The sequence below is a fragment of the Camelus dromedarius genome, chromosome 3, assembly GCF_036321535.1.
Source record: "Camelus dromedarius isolate mCamDro1 chromosome 3, mCamDro1.pat, whole genome shotgun sequence".
In the NCBI taxonomy this organism is placed as follows: Eukaryota; Metazoa; Chordata; class Mammalia; order Artiodactyla; family Camelidae; genus Camelus; species Camelus dromedarius.
In genome coordinates, this window is record NC_087438.1 from 52101056 (window position 1) to 52114560 (window position 13505).

The 13505-nt window shown below is 41.4% G+C and overlaps 1 protein-coding gene and 1 long non-coding RNA gene across 6 annotated transcripts in view; one reads left to right on the forward strand and one right to left on the reverse strand.

Annotated features, from left to right (window-relative positions):
• The first annotated feature begins 1158 nt into the window (after positions 1–1158).
• Positions 1159–11437, forward strand: LOC135319852 (uncharacterized). The gene is made up of 3 exons (XR_010378791.1): positions 1159–2265; positions 2731–2828; positions 11214–11437. It is a non-coding gene; the product is annotated as an uncharacterized LOC135319852 (long non-coding RNA).
• Positions 5289–13505, reverse strand: part of LHFPL2 (LHFPL tetraspan subfamily member 2) — a 153289-nt gene continuing 145072 nt past the window's right edge. For all 5 annotated transcript variants that reach the window (XM_064481852.1, XM_031447056.2, XM_031447047.2 and 2 more), the window contains one exon: positions 5289–9456. In XM_064481852.1, coding sequence (XP_064337922.1) covers positions 9200–9456 — 257 coding nt within the window. In that variant the 3' untranslated portion in view covers positions 5289–9199. The remainder of the gene's footprint in view (positions 9457–13505) is intronic.

The following is a 13505-nucleotide window of genomic DNA, read 5'->3' on the forward strand; positions in this document are numbered from 1 at the left end:
CAGTGAGTGTTACATTTTAAGTTTATCTAAATCTTGATTTATATTTCAGTTTCTTTCTTTCTGACCTTGGCATGGCTGATAGTATAATTAAAATCCTCCTGCCACTAAAACCCATTTTATCTTTTCTCTAATAGGGATAGAAAATAGTTAATTGTCTTCTACCTAGTAATGTTTCATATAATACATTTGTATAAAATTATTCTGAATGTTATCTTCTCTATGTTCAAACAGTTCAATTTGTAGAGTCACAGCATGCAAATTTCATTTTTTAAACTCTACTTGTGTTTAGCTCTTAGATCTTATCCTAGACTCCCTCCAGAACCCTTTAAGAGTTGTGGGCCAGTGATTCTCAAAAGATAAATCATGATTGTGAGTGGTTGCTAATGTAGGAAATTTGTAGTATTCTTCAGGTGTTTGGGGGCTAAGGAAAAAAATGCCCCGAAGCACTGTTTTTCATCTGGTGATCACAGTGGTTCCTCCAATACTATAGTCTCCTACACAGAAACTGAGCCACTAGGCATATGCGTCCCTCAAACTAGTTTTTTTTTTTTCTGGTATGAAGCAATATACATCTGTTGTAGAACTGTTGAAAATATGGAAAATGATAAATGAGAAAATAAAAATAATCCATAATTTTATCCCGTAGGGATACCATTACTACTGTTTAATCATATTTTTTGTTATTTTTCTGTGCACACATACTTTACAGAGTTCAGGGATATAAACAATGTGGATTTTTTTATTCTATTTTTCCTTCTCTTAGCATTGTATCATAATGGCCATCATAGTTTAGCTTTTAAAATTAACTTTAAAAAAATTTTTAAATTAATACATATTTCATTATAAATTATAAAAAATATTCATATAAACAAAAGAGGATAAAGTTGTTCATAATTTTATACCCATAAATAACTACTATGAAAATTTGGTTTGTATCTTTCTTTTAATTTCTAGGAAGAAACTTTTTTCCTAAATTAAAAAAAAATTATTTTATGTTGGCAGGGGTGGGGAGATAATTAGGTTTGTATATTTTTAGAGGAGGTACTGGGGATTGAACACAGGACCTCGTGCATGCTAAGCATGCGCTCTGCCACTGAGCTATACCCACTCCTCCCCAAAATTAAAAAATAAGATTTTCCTCTACATCCTTGTAATAGATCCTTTAGCGATGTTTATCTAGCTCTCACAAGCCCCATTTGTTTGGTCCCTGAACACAACATTGGTACTGGGTGTCATCTAGCCATAGTAGACTTAGGCTTGGCTCATTAAATTTTTATTCTGAATGTAGATTTGTATAGAGCTATGCTGTTTCAGAATTGGGACATATGGGTTGCCATATTCTGACAAGAGGAAGAGTTACCAGCAAGCTGATCTGTAATGAAAATGAAGAATGAAGTAGACATGCAAAAAAGAGTAGGATGAAGGACATATAAAAGACCTTAATTAATAGCTTTCTGCTTCCTGTACAAGGCCTGCCTGTTCACCCACATTTCATTCTGTTACCCAGGTAACATTCTTACTGTTTTCTATCTGAGCTATGTCTTTTTTTTGGGGGGGGGTACAGATATTTTTATTGAAGTATAGTCAGTTTACAATGTTGTCAATTTCTGGCATACAGTATAATGCTTCAGTCGTACATGGATGAGCTATATATCTTGAGTTGGCTTCCTACGACTTTTCACCAGAGAATTTTAACTAACCTAATGGTTTGTAATCTTTTTTCAATTATGACATAAATGTTGAACTTTTTCATATTTATGAATTATTTCTGTAACAGAAGTAATATAGCCACCTTTATATCCATGTATCATAAATTATTTTTCTAAATCCTTAATCCTTTAGGTTCTGATTTTTAGCTTACTATAAATAATTTATCAAGGAATATATGGTTGCTAAATTTGGGGGCCCAAGCTTTTCGTTCTTTTCTTAGGACAAATTGCTCAGTCAAAGCATAAACATATTTTAAAAGATCTTTGATGTGCATTGCCAAATTGCTCTCCAGAAAATTGTATCAATTTATGCCTCCATCCACAGGAAGAAGGCCTTTATCCACACTGTGCCAGGATTGGATGTGACAATCAGGAAGTTTTCTGAGCATTCTGGTTTCCTCTGGATGATGGGCTCACCCGGCACTACATTTATTTTTTTTTGTTTTGCTAACTAGGAGTGACCGTGTATCCTGTATCCACAGAGGAATTTTCTACTTCCTGAAAGCACTAAACTCAAGATGATTAGTACAAGATGGAAGAAAAAAGGTGGCTTCAGGTAGCCAATCCATTGAGTGGGCCTCTCTAGGTAAAACTAGATAAAACTGCTTTTAACAAGTTATGTTTTTCTTCACAGTTTACAGAACAACTCAATTTTTAAGATCAACTCTAAATGATATTAGTCTGGGCAGACAGAAAATCTGTTTAATTTTTTTCTAATAATAACTTTTACTTATGGAGGACTTACTGTATACCAGAGACTATCTAAGTGTTTTACATCCATTACTTAATCCTTACACCAAACCTATGATGGAATTTCCATTATTGGCCTCATTTTTATAGAGGAATGTGAAATTAGTCACTCAGTGAGTGGTGGTGATGGGCTAAGGAGGGGCAGCTAGACCCATGTCCCCTGACTGCTGCCAGGTGTGGGATTGCTTCTGCCACTGAGTGTCACCTCTTTCCAATTCTCTACTTACTTTTCATTCTTCCACATTTCCAGTAATTCATATCCATCCTTTAGGGACATTGGAGCCTAGGAAAAAAATCAGTAATCAAGAAAAAAATTACAACATGTAATTTTGAAATTTCCAGACCAAGGCCTAACTGCACAACGTGTGGGTAAGTACCTTCTGCCTGTCTTTCACAGCAGTGTTCACTTACTTTTGTCTTTGTGTGTGTGTGTGTGTTTGGACAAACTTTAGCTGAAAACAAATCTTGATTAGGTTAACAATGAATAGGCCTCTTAGGTAATCATAATAGCTGCGTCTCCAGGATGAGAGATTATTTACAATAAGAAAACAAAAACTCATTTTTTTTAAACAACTGTCATATACCTGATAAATTTTTAGTGTCTGTTTTTAGGAATATGGGAATTGAGACATATGGTATCATCTTGAAAAGCATGAAAAATTACCAGGTTTTTCTCAGCAGTGTTTTCATCACTTGCCAACTTACAGTGCATCCTTTTTGGAGTTAAACTTGGAAGTCATCCTAACAGTATACTACCCAGAGATGTTGGTGTTCCCAGGTGGTTTGTATTTGCCGTCTTCTCACCCCGTACATCCTAGGTAGAAGGAAACTACAGCTGCTTGAGAATGTAGACTTTGGTATCAAACCTGTATTTGAGCCTTGGCTTTGCTACTTATTAGCTTCTTAATGTGGGGCAAATTACTTACCCTCAGTTAATTTACTTAAGTGATAGTTACTTTACCTATAAAATGAAGATAATTTCTGTTCATAGGGTTTTGATGAACAAATGAATTATATGAATTGCTTAGCACAGCACCTGTACATGGAAAGTGCATAATAGTTAAAAACTCTTATGGTCTGTCCATATGTGTATAATGACTCCCAAATCTCTATCTCCAGTCAGGTCTCCTCTCCACAGTGTATTCGTAGCTGCACACAGGACTTCATTGGCAGCCTGAGCTGAACCTTCAACCTCAGTGTCTGCTCTTGTTAGGTTCCTGATCTGGGTGGTGGCATCACTTTCTACCCAGTGCCCAAACTAAATACCTGGGAGTCATCTTGGACGCTTCCCTCCTTCCTCAGCTGCTTCTGATCAGTCACTAAGCTGGCCGTTCTTTGTCGCTGATATCACTGCAGTTCATCTCATTGTCTTCAGTATCGGCCGCCTTAATTCAGGCTTGTTTCTCTTGAGAATAAATTTTAGTTGTTTCTTCCAAACCTAGGTATTTGGTGGACTGCTTGCCTGTAAGTATTAGATTTTTCAGGATATTTGGCTATAAAAAGTCAAAGAGCTGCTAACAGTGACAAGTTACTGATTGATTTTTTCCATGTGGTTTTACTACTTCCTTATTTATCTGTGCTTTTATTTACATTCTGTGTATCTAAGCAAAATGAGCAGTTCATGTCCGAAAGACTTATCTTGCTAAACTCTGTAGGGTGAGGAGGAAGCTGCAAGGAGGAAGATAGCACTGGACGGCCCCACACAAATGACTAAGCAACGGATAAGGGCTCTGAAACAAAGACAATTACTGGTTCTTACTGCTTTGGAGAGTAGGCTAAAAGTTTGCTCTGATGGTTTTGTGCTTTAGTGTCTGAGAGTTTAAAAAGGTACTGAATTATTGGAAAGTACTGAAATAACCCACTTAAAGGAAATGTTCAGGATGGTCAAGACTGCTCTTAAGTGGTTTTATGTTAAGCAGAGACTTTAAGGAGAGCTAGGAGTAAGTTGAATGCACTGTGTTCCAGGAAGATCAATCATGGAAAGTTGATGCAGTAGCAGAACTGCTAAGTAAAAACTACGGAGAAAACGGGAAGCATGCACGAGGGCTCCCCAGCCTCTGCTGAAATGTAAAGCCGGGGTCCTTTCTCATGTGGATTAACTTTTGAGAAAGATGTAGTAACAGCTGGAAGAGCAACTTTATCATGTCCACTTTTGCTTGGATTGTTTAGATCGTAATTTGGGAAAATATTTTTCTTTATTGATTTGGATAATTCCGTCAGCATTTAATTTTGATTGCTATTAGAAATCTGGCACGTGTCAGGTATGTTTAGAAGCCAGATCATAAATGTAGTTTCAGCTGTCACAGGCCCTGGATCAGGGGGAAAAATAGCTGTTTTTGTTTATTCTATTACATAAGTGCTTCGTGTGATACAGAGAGTTGAGTTAAGAGTTTTTGAAGAGGATTGTTGGTGTTTTCCTTGAGTTAATAAGTTAGAATTCTGTTCCTGGATGAGGCTTTTTGGGGGCAAGATTACCTTCAGGAAACATGGGAGTGCAACTGCACCATCACTGGCTTTTAATTTTGGTGTATTTGTTGGGAGAGGAGATTGTGTCCCTCAGTTGACTTTTCTCTTGTAGTTACTGTTCCTTATTTATAATTACATTGATGCTTCTCCAAGGAAGAAATATCTTGAAGTTAAAGCTAACCTAAGGTAGGAATGTATGTTACTAGTGAACAGTATAGTTAAAATACCTGAATATTTTTTTTCCTATCATCAATATTACATATAAGTTAGTATTTAAAGTAAAATTTGACTGGTTGATCAAGAAAATGTCTAAGTATACACATCATATTGAAACCAATATACTGAGACTTGAAAGAATCAGAATGAGTTTGTAAAATCTGGTTTAATTCGTATCTGGGGAGGGAAGCATGTTGTGAAAATACATATGCACGGGAACCTAATCAATGCTAGACAGACAATGTATTAGTTTACAATATAACAGGATAACCACAAATTCGAAGGCTCAAATTGAGTCCATCAGTGGTAAATACAATTCTATATTTGGCTCAAGTGGCTGTTGAATATCAAGTGGTGCTGAGTTCCTCCAAAGCACCTGTGACCCCCCAGCCTTGGGAGGAGTTTCACCACAGTCTCAGAAGAAATCCCAGTCATGCCTTTAACTCTTTTGGCCCTTGGGAGTCACTGCTGCCCAAATACAAATGCAGGCCAGGGATTTCCAGTGGCCACATGTTATTGCACAGAGAGGTCTGTTCTAAGCCAGACTCTTACGGCCAAGCAGGTGTGAGATTAGCCCTTAAGTAGTGGTCTAGCATTAACGTGGTCTATCAAAGCAAGTTAAGAAATAGCTCCTTAGTGATTATGTACCAGCTACTAGTTATCACACTAACAGAAAAGGCAGCGTGGCAGCTTCACATTTCACATGAAAGACTAGCATTAACTGGGCCTGCCTTGCTGGCTTAACCTTCACATCAGTCTAGTGATTATTTTAATTTAGACCCAGGAAAAAATGATTTCATACCAGTCTTTTCTTCACATAGATTTGTGTAGCATTAAAACTGTTATGGGTTAATGACTAGGCCATGAAGGCAAAATGTTTAACTCTCCTTTGCCAAAACAGAAAACAGCCTCTGTTCTGACTCCTGTCCAGTTTCCAAAAAAACAAAACATACATACACCTTTGTTATTGCACATCTTTCACACAGACGTGTGTATGTATAATATACATATATATTTTTAAATATGCTACACATTAAAAAAGGACTATGGCACTTTACAGAATACATGTTTAACAAAGATCATTACCCCACAGATGTTTGATAACTATACAGAAACCCTTAAGCAATTAATGTAACATTGTTGAATTAGCACACAGGTTTAAAGAATCCACAGAATCCAAGGCAAACACTTTCTTGGAGTTCATTGAGAAGCCCAGCCCCACTGCAAAACTTTTAAGCACAAATGCAGGCAAAAATAAATAAGACTTTTCTGGTAGTAGTAATGGTCCAGGTATATTAGATTTTTAGACTGAGGCAATTACATGACTGATAGAAATTTATTAGAATAATAGGTATGGGTCACCAGTCTGTTTTTAATCTATTTCTTTCTAACACATTCCTCATATTTAGTGGTTTTTAGACAGCCGTGCAGTTTTCGTCTAGACTAGCATGATTTTGCATATTCCATTTATCCCAACTGAAGCCTTGCTAAATGGACTGCAGGTTTAAAAGGCCCAACATTACCTTTCACTCTCTCTGCTAGAGAAATTCCATCTCTGCTCTGCCTAATCAATCAGTGTTTAAGTAGTTTTTTTTGTGGTTTGGGATTTTATATGTGTGCATGTACTTTTTTTCTTCTTCTATAGCATTAGACTAATTAAATAAACACCGTTAAGTGACTTTCTTCTGGCCAAGAGGTCACATTTTCACTTACGACTTTTGTTATCAGTGTGATCTAGGGATACACCAACCCCTTAGCTAAAATGCAAAAACAGCAGGCAGTAAAGATGATGGACATGCTTAAGAGGATCCCCTGGGCTTATGACTTGTCTGTGAGGAGTGTGAGATTGTAAAATTAGTGTTAGAAAATGGGTTCTCTATCGTCAAAGAAGAAAAAGAGTGAATCTTCTGATGATAAATTTAAGAAAAATAGTGAGTTTTTAATCAAGATTATTTGCCGGATCAAGGGAACTGCTTTTTTTTTTTTTTTAATGAAAATTATTGCCAAGGGTTAAGAAGTAGTTACAGTGGTGGTATCAGGCCTTGGTTAGAGCATACAGACACACAGTCAAGGCCAGGAGTCCTGTCCAGCGGCTGCCGTAACAAGTTTCTGTGTGGTGTCAGAGACAGGGTGGTTGTTTCCTGAGCCCTTACCGCAGGCTGCTATGAGGGTACGTATTTACTCCTCTTTTCAAAAAAAAAAAAAAAAAAAAAAGTCACAGATTTACACTTTGCTTATTCTGAACTTTGGTCTAAGAAGGGTGAGCTCATTAGATCTGGTTCCACAGCCCCACCCCTCCTACCTGTTAGCTCTTAATGGTTTCTGCTATAGGCCAAAGGCTGGAATGGAATAAAACTTAGTTGTTCCATTCCATCTATATATAAAGCAATTAGTTGTTCCGTAGCAAGGCATGGTTTAGACTCACACAGCTTTAAGGTGATTCATCCAAGGCAGGGCTGTAAAATCTGAATCAGGTGGCATTTAGCACACAATACCTTGCCCAAACAAGGTGTGTCATTATTCATTAAATTTTCAAAACAAAGCAAGCCCTCGAGTAACCAGATTCATAAGCCCAAAGAGACGTATACTTGTAATCCTTCCAGAAATCTGGCAGGTCCACTCCACTTGCTTAAATTGCAAAGAAATGTCTTTATGTCATTCTGCAGTTCTGAAGCTCAGGGTAATACCAGACTAAGTTCTTTCTGGTCACTTTGATCATTCCAAAGTAAATGTGAAGTGATGGCTAATACCATTTTCCTGAATCAATTATGTTGGTAATTTACAGAAACTAGATTAAGAGCCCCTGAATCCTTTTTAATAGTGGTGTTCTATTCTTTTTGTAAACAGGTGTATGCAGGTGCTATGAGCTTGGTCTAGCTCTCATTTTTACATTAATTTTCTACTTTGTGCTTTCCTGGGAATGAAGCCTTTGATGTAACTCACCAGTAAGAGCAATTTAATGTTATTTCAGTCTGCTTTCAGGATCAATACCATTAACTAGAAACATTGAACTCCCATGACTAGCTCCTTTTTTCAGCACAGAATGCCATGCTGCTGGCGGTGGGGACACAGCTGACCACAGCGTGGTTACCGCACAGTGGGAAGAGGTTTCCCACAAGTGCTGAGAGTCTTGCAAACTCTCCCGGTCAACATCTGAATGAGCCACAGCCGGCTTGGAGACCTCATCCTTGGAATGAGGAAACTAAGTGAGGTTCCCTTCGGCAGTCAAAGCGCAGTCCTGACCCTAGAAGAGAATGAAACGTGCTCTCTGGAGAAGACTGGGCCAGTACTGGTGCTAGCCTGGCTGCTGGGAAATGGAATGAATTTGCCTTCATTAGCAGGATTTTGTACTTTCATTCTCATGATTGGACAGGTCCTTCTTCTTTCTTTACTTAAAACATCTAAAATCTTGGAGTGACAGTTCAGTTGATCCACTTACTCTGGAATTTAGCCTAGAATCAGTTCCACAACAGGATTCCACACTGTCCCTGCTGACCCCTTGGGTCAGCTAAGCAAGAGACAGTGTCTTGCTATGCCTCTGAGCACACATCCTCTCCCCAGTAAGTGTGCAGTCTTTGTTGTAGTCTCTGAGTGAGACAGTTTGAAAGAACTAGGAGGAAATAAAAACACCATTCCCAGGCCTCACTCTGAGGCAGAGGTGCTCACAGGCATGAAACCTAGTGGCAGAAACACATCTCTAAACAGCCTGCTAATCTGGCTAACAGTCTCTTGTTACCAGAGAAACTGCTGCTTTGACGGTTTAGCTCATCATCCTTCATAGAGCCTCGGGGGAGATGGAGTCTGACAGAACTTAACTGCAGGTTAGGGCTTCTGTATTACTGTCATGTTCCATCTCTCACAGCTGGCACTGTGGCCTTCATGTGCAGTCACTGCTTGGCTGATGTTGCCTGTCCCTGGTCCTGTCAAGGCTCTGGGCTGTGGAGTGTGGCTCTGGTAGGTAAAGGCTAGTTCTTCATTTGACTCAAATGATGAAACCAGAAGTGAACTGTTTCACAAGGTTACACGAGCAAGAAAATGGCATTAATGTCTCTTCCAAACTAAAGGAGGCAGATAAGGTTTTTCCCCTCTTCTATTTCCTCCTGTACTTTGTCGCTGGAGGTTGCGATTTCTGCCTGTGCGGAGAAGACGGCACAGATGAAGGTGAGGACCGTGCCCCCGATGGCGGTGTAGAAGGCCCAGCCCAGGGAGCAGTCTCCGGGTTTGTAGGCTGATGCATAGTGTCCACAGTAGCCTATGGCCTTCTGGCAGCCCCAGCCAGCAGGGTAGAGTATCAAACCGAGGATGAGGAACAGGCCTGCGGGGCAGAAGAAAAACACAGCTGAAACCCTCAGGGCTCTACACTGTCCGGTGAGTAAGTGTGCAGGTCTGTGTAACTGTTCCTTGGCTGCCCGCTCTGGGCTCCGGCAGCCGTTCTGCATACCAAGTGTTAGGGGCTGTTTTATGCAACTAAGGTGACCTGGTCAAGAAAACCACTGTATTAGAAACATTTTTAGCCTCTTTTGATCATGTTAGCATATGACCCACTAATAATTTCTCTTCTGGAAAAGCAGATCGCCTTGTTGCTGTTCCTTCCCGCAGGGCTCTTGCTGCAGTGAGCATTTCCCTTTTGGTTTAAGGCAGAGGTTGGCAAACTAAGGCCCCCAGGTCAAGTGGGGCTTTGTTCTTGTAAATAAAGTTTTCCTGGAGCACAGCTCCACCCATTCGTTTACTGACGGCCTATAGCTCTTCTGGGCTGGCCCCGTGCAGTGAGTAGTTGCTACAGACCGTATGGCCTGCAAAATCTACATGATTTACTATCTGGCCTTTGGCAGAAAAGGTTTGCCGACACCTGGTCTCAGAGAGTTCACGTAGAACTGTGGTTAAATGCAAGAGACCAGATGCTTTAAAGATAAGCCCAGGAGGCGTCTGTTTGCTGGCATTCACCAACAACCAACTGCATACCTAGGACAGAGATTTCTGTATTTACATATATATTTAGAAGCCACCTGCAAACGTCATAAGAATTTTTTGTCTGATTGCTTTTAAGTAAACTCAGCCTTGAGTAGACACTACTAAGCTCTGTTTCCATTCTGCTGATCCCATCACCCTGTCACACCAAAGGTCCATTTTTCTGTTCCTTACAGCTTTACTGCTATGTGATTTATTACATAAATAAATGGCTATTTTTCCTGCCAGCCCTGGTGGGTTAGGAGCCACTCCAGGGCCAGGAATAAAGCAAGGCAAGAAGGTGAGGTCACTTTCAGGTGCGTGTTCTGTGCTTGCAGAAGCCTGAGGGTGAGTGCCTGCCTCCCCCTGAGCCTGGCTACCAGCCACACGGGAGCAGCTGCTTCTAAGGAAGTCCAGATCCCAAATCTTCCCTAACCAAGCTTTCTTGGTAAAAGAATGCTGCAGGAAGAAGATGGCTTTATTCCACGTGGCAGGAAAAAACAGTTTTCTCAGAAATGACTGGGAGCTTGGAGCACAACCCCCGGGGACGAGGCAGGCCAGAGAGAAAGTGTTGGTACCCTGGAGTATGCACGGTCCTGGGCTGGGTGTCGAGTCAATTCAAAGGCTAGAAGTCACACAGCAGAAAAGCCCCTACAGTCTTACGCCGGGATACAAACCAGCAGGATAATGGGCCACGGCCCAGACTGAGAGATTGGTCAAAGTTTGGAGTTAAGACAAGAGGTCTATGAGCTGGGTGGCCTTAGGAAAGTCTGTTAACCGAAGTATAATTCCTCACCTCTAAAATGGGCTGATCTCTAACTCATAAGGTGGTTGTAAGTATTAAAGTCTGTAAAGAGTTCTTTCTGTACCCCTAACAACATGGCTGGAACATAAACTAATGCTAGACAACAGGCTCTAAAGCCTTCCGCAGGCCCCTCCCGCACCTCAGCACCAGCAATGTAAAGTTCACCAGTTACGAATAAACAGCTCAGCTTATTTGGGGGCATTATATCTTGAAAGGTGTAATAATGCAGGAGAGGCCAGGCTACAATTCAGCACCCTTCTGAGCTAATTCTTCTGTATTTCTAATTAAGGCCTCTGATTAATCCCCATCTTGTCTCCTAGGAAACCTCACCCAAGGCACATGGAACCCTGGCAGTTTCCCCCCTCAGGTCCTCAGTTACCGGTGGGGAACAATGAGGCACCATCGCTGGGACTTCCATAAGGATTCAGAGGCACTCTCTGCATGCAGCCTGTGGGTGAGGGAGTATTGGCTGTTCTTCCCTTTAAAAGACCAGAGTGGTTATATTTGAATTGTGGCTCCAATTAAATATTAATTGCTCACATCATTTGTATTCTGTGGCTTAAACAAGTCCAATAAGTAAAATTAATGTGTTTTAGGATGGATAGGGACTAGGGGCAGAAGACTCTGGCTCATAGGATGCATAGGATCTGTCTCAGATCCTTTTGGAAGCTGGCAGTTTTAAAATAAATAATGTAATCCTTATTTTAATAGCATTGGACCCCTTTTCACAGCACAGTCAGGAACCTTCAACTCCAGTACTTTTTACCTGTTCCATTTGCTCAGGTTCCTAAAGTGCTTCAGGCTGTCTTAAAATCTTGTGGCTGCTACTGGCCCATCGATTGTGCATAATGACAGTAGGGAGAGTTGTCATAAAAGGGTGCCATGCTTAAGAGTAGCAGAAGCCTCAGCTTGATTATTTATAAGCCCACCGGGAGTCCACATGGGAGGGTAAGAGAAGGACCACACGCTCCCAGCCCAGGCAGCCGTCCCTACACACACAGGGGAGCCTTTCCTGAATCTCAGAGCATCAGTGGGTCGGGAAGGAAGTTGCCTCTGTCTGCCTCGCCCTGGCTGGTGGGCCTCCTCCCAGCACTCACCAGAGCTGCCCTTAGCGTGGTTGCCATGAACATGCAGGACCTCTGGCTGAGTGAGCACGTGGCCTTCAGGTGAGCAAAACCAGAACAGATGTTTGTAGTCTTCCTGGGTGGTTAGGTAGAAAAAGGCTCTTCTATTAGAGGAATTCCAGAAAGTTTAGTGAGGGAGGTGGCTACACATGGTCCTCACCTCCCAAGGTCCTGATTCTGCGCTGCTCCTGGGGCCCGACAAGCGTTCCTTAGTCACAGCCATCGTCCCACAGATTCTTTTTGCTTCCTAGTAAAATTGAGACCGGGAAGCCTTTATGGGCTTCTTCCCTCTAGAGTCAAATCGTTTTCCCTCTGGGCACGCAAAGGCCCACGTGTTCTAGCTCCCTGCTTCCCACCCTTGCCCTCTCTGCTCCTGTCATATTCCTCTCCCCTGCAGTGCCTCCTTACAGACGGCTTTCCGAGGTCTGCAAGTGCCACCTCCTTGGTCTTCCACTTCAATCTATTTACAGTTTCAACCACCTACCTCCTGCTTGCTATCCCCCTTCCTCTGGGGTGGCTCAACTTGATAGGATGACATCCAAGTAGGTACCATTTTCTCCAACCTTAAAAGATATCTCACCCTTGTATCTTTTTTTGGAGGGACGGGTGGAGGGTAGGTAATTAGGTTTGTTTAACGGAGGTGCTATGCACATGCTCTACCCCCGAGCTGCACCCTCAGCCCCACCCTTGTATCTCCTCACCCTGTCTTCTCTCTTGTTAACAATCTCCACAGTTCGTTGTACCAAGAGGACTAGAAGATGCCAGCATACGCTCACCATGGGGTCACTTGGGGGATGACTCAACCTTAGCTGGGGAAGAAAAAAATTTAATGAAAGGAAACTGAAGGTTTGTCACTTGGAACTACCCTAAAGCTGCCACCCCAGGCTGGAGGCAGAGCCCTGACAACTGCACTGAGGCCCTCCACAGGGTGCTGGCGCTCTCATGACCCTTGGGCGCCAGCTATCACCGTGCCACACCATCCTGTCCCTTTGCTATTTTAGTAGTGTTTCCCCTTACCTGGAAGGAGCTTTCAGACTAACCCAGCATTTCCATCCTGCTACACAGGAATTCTGAGTCTGTATGGGCAACTTAAACATTTGGTTTGGGTTTATCTCCAGTAATTAGACTCCATGGGTTCCGAAAGGGAGAGGGTAGGGGCTGCTTCTCATCGCTGAGTTTCCAGTGCCTCAAACTAAGGTGCTAACAAATAAATGAATGAAACACCCCAGGAAAGTCAAGTCATAATCTTCCTGATCAGCAGTCAGCACTGGCTGTGATTAGACCAGCCACAAAATTATATGTTTTAGGTAATTTTCTTGCTACTGCCCTGAAATCAAATACGTTATCAAATGTAAGTTTTAATCAAATCCCTTAGGTGGGGGAAAAACACTGTAATCCTGCCAAGCTCCTAGTTTTGGAAAGACTAGGAGTTGCTGAAATAATACATAATATTTTACTTGGTCTGAAGATGACCACCTTAAGCTTTAA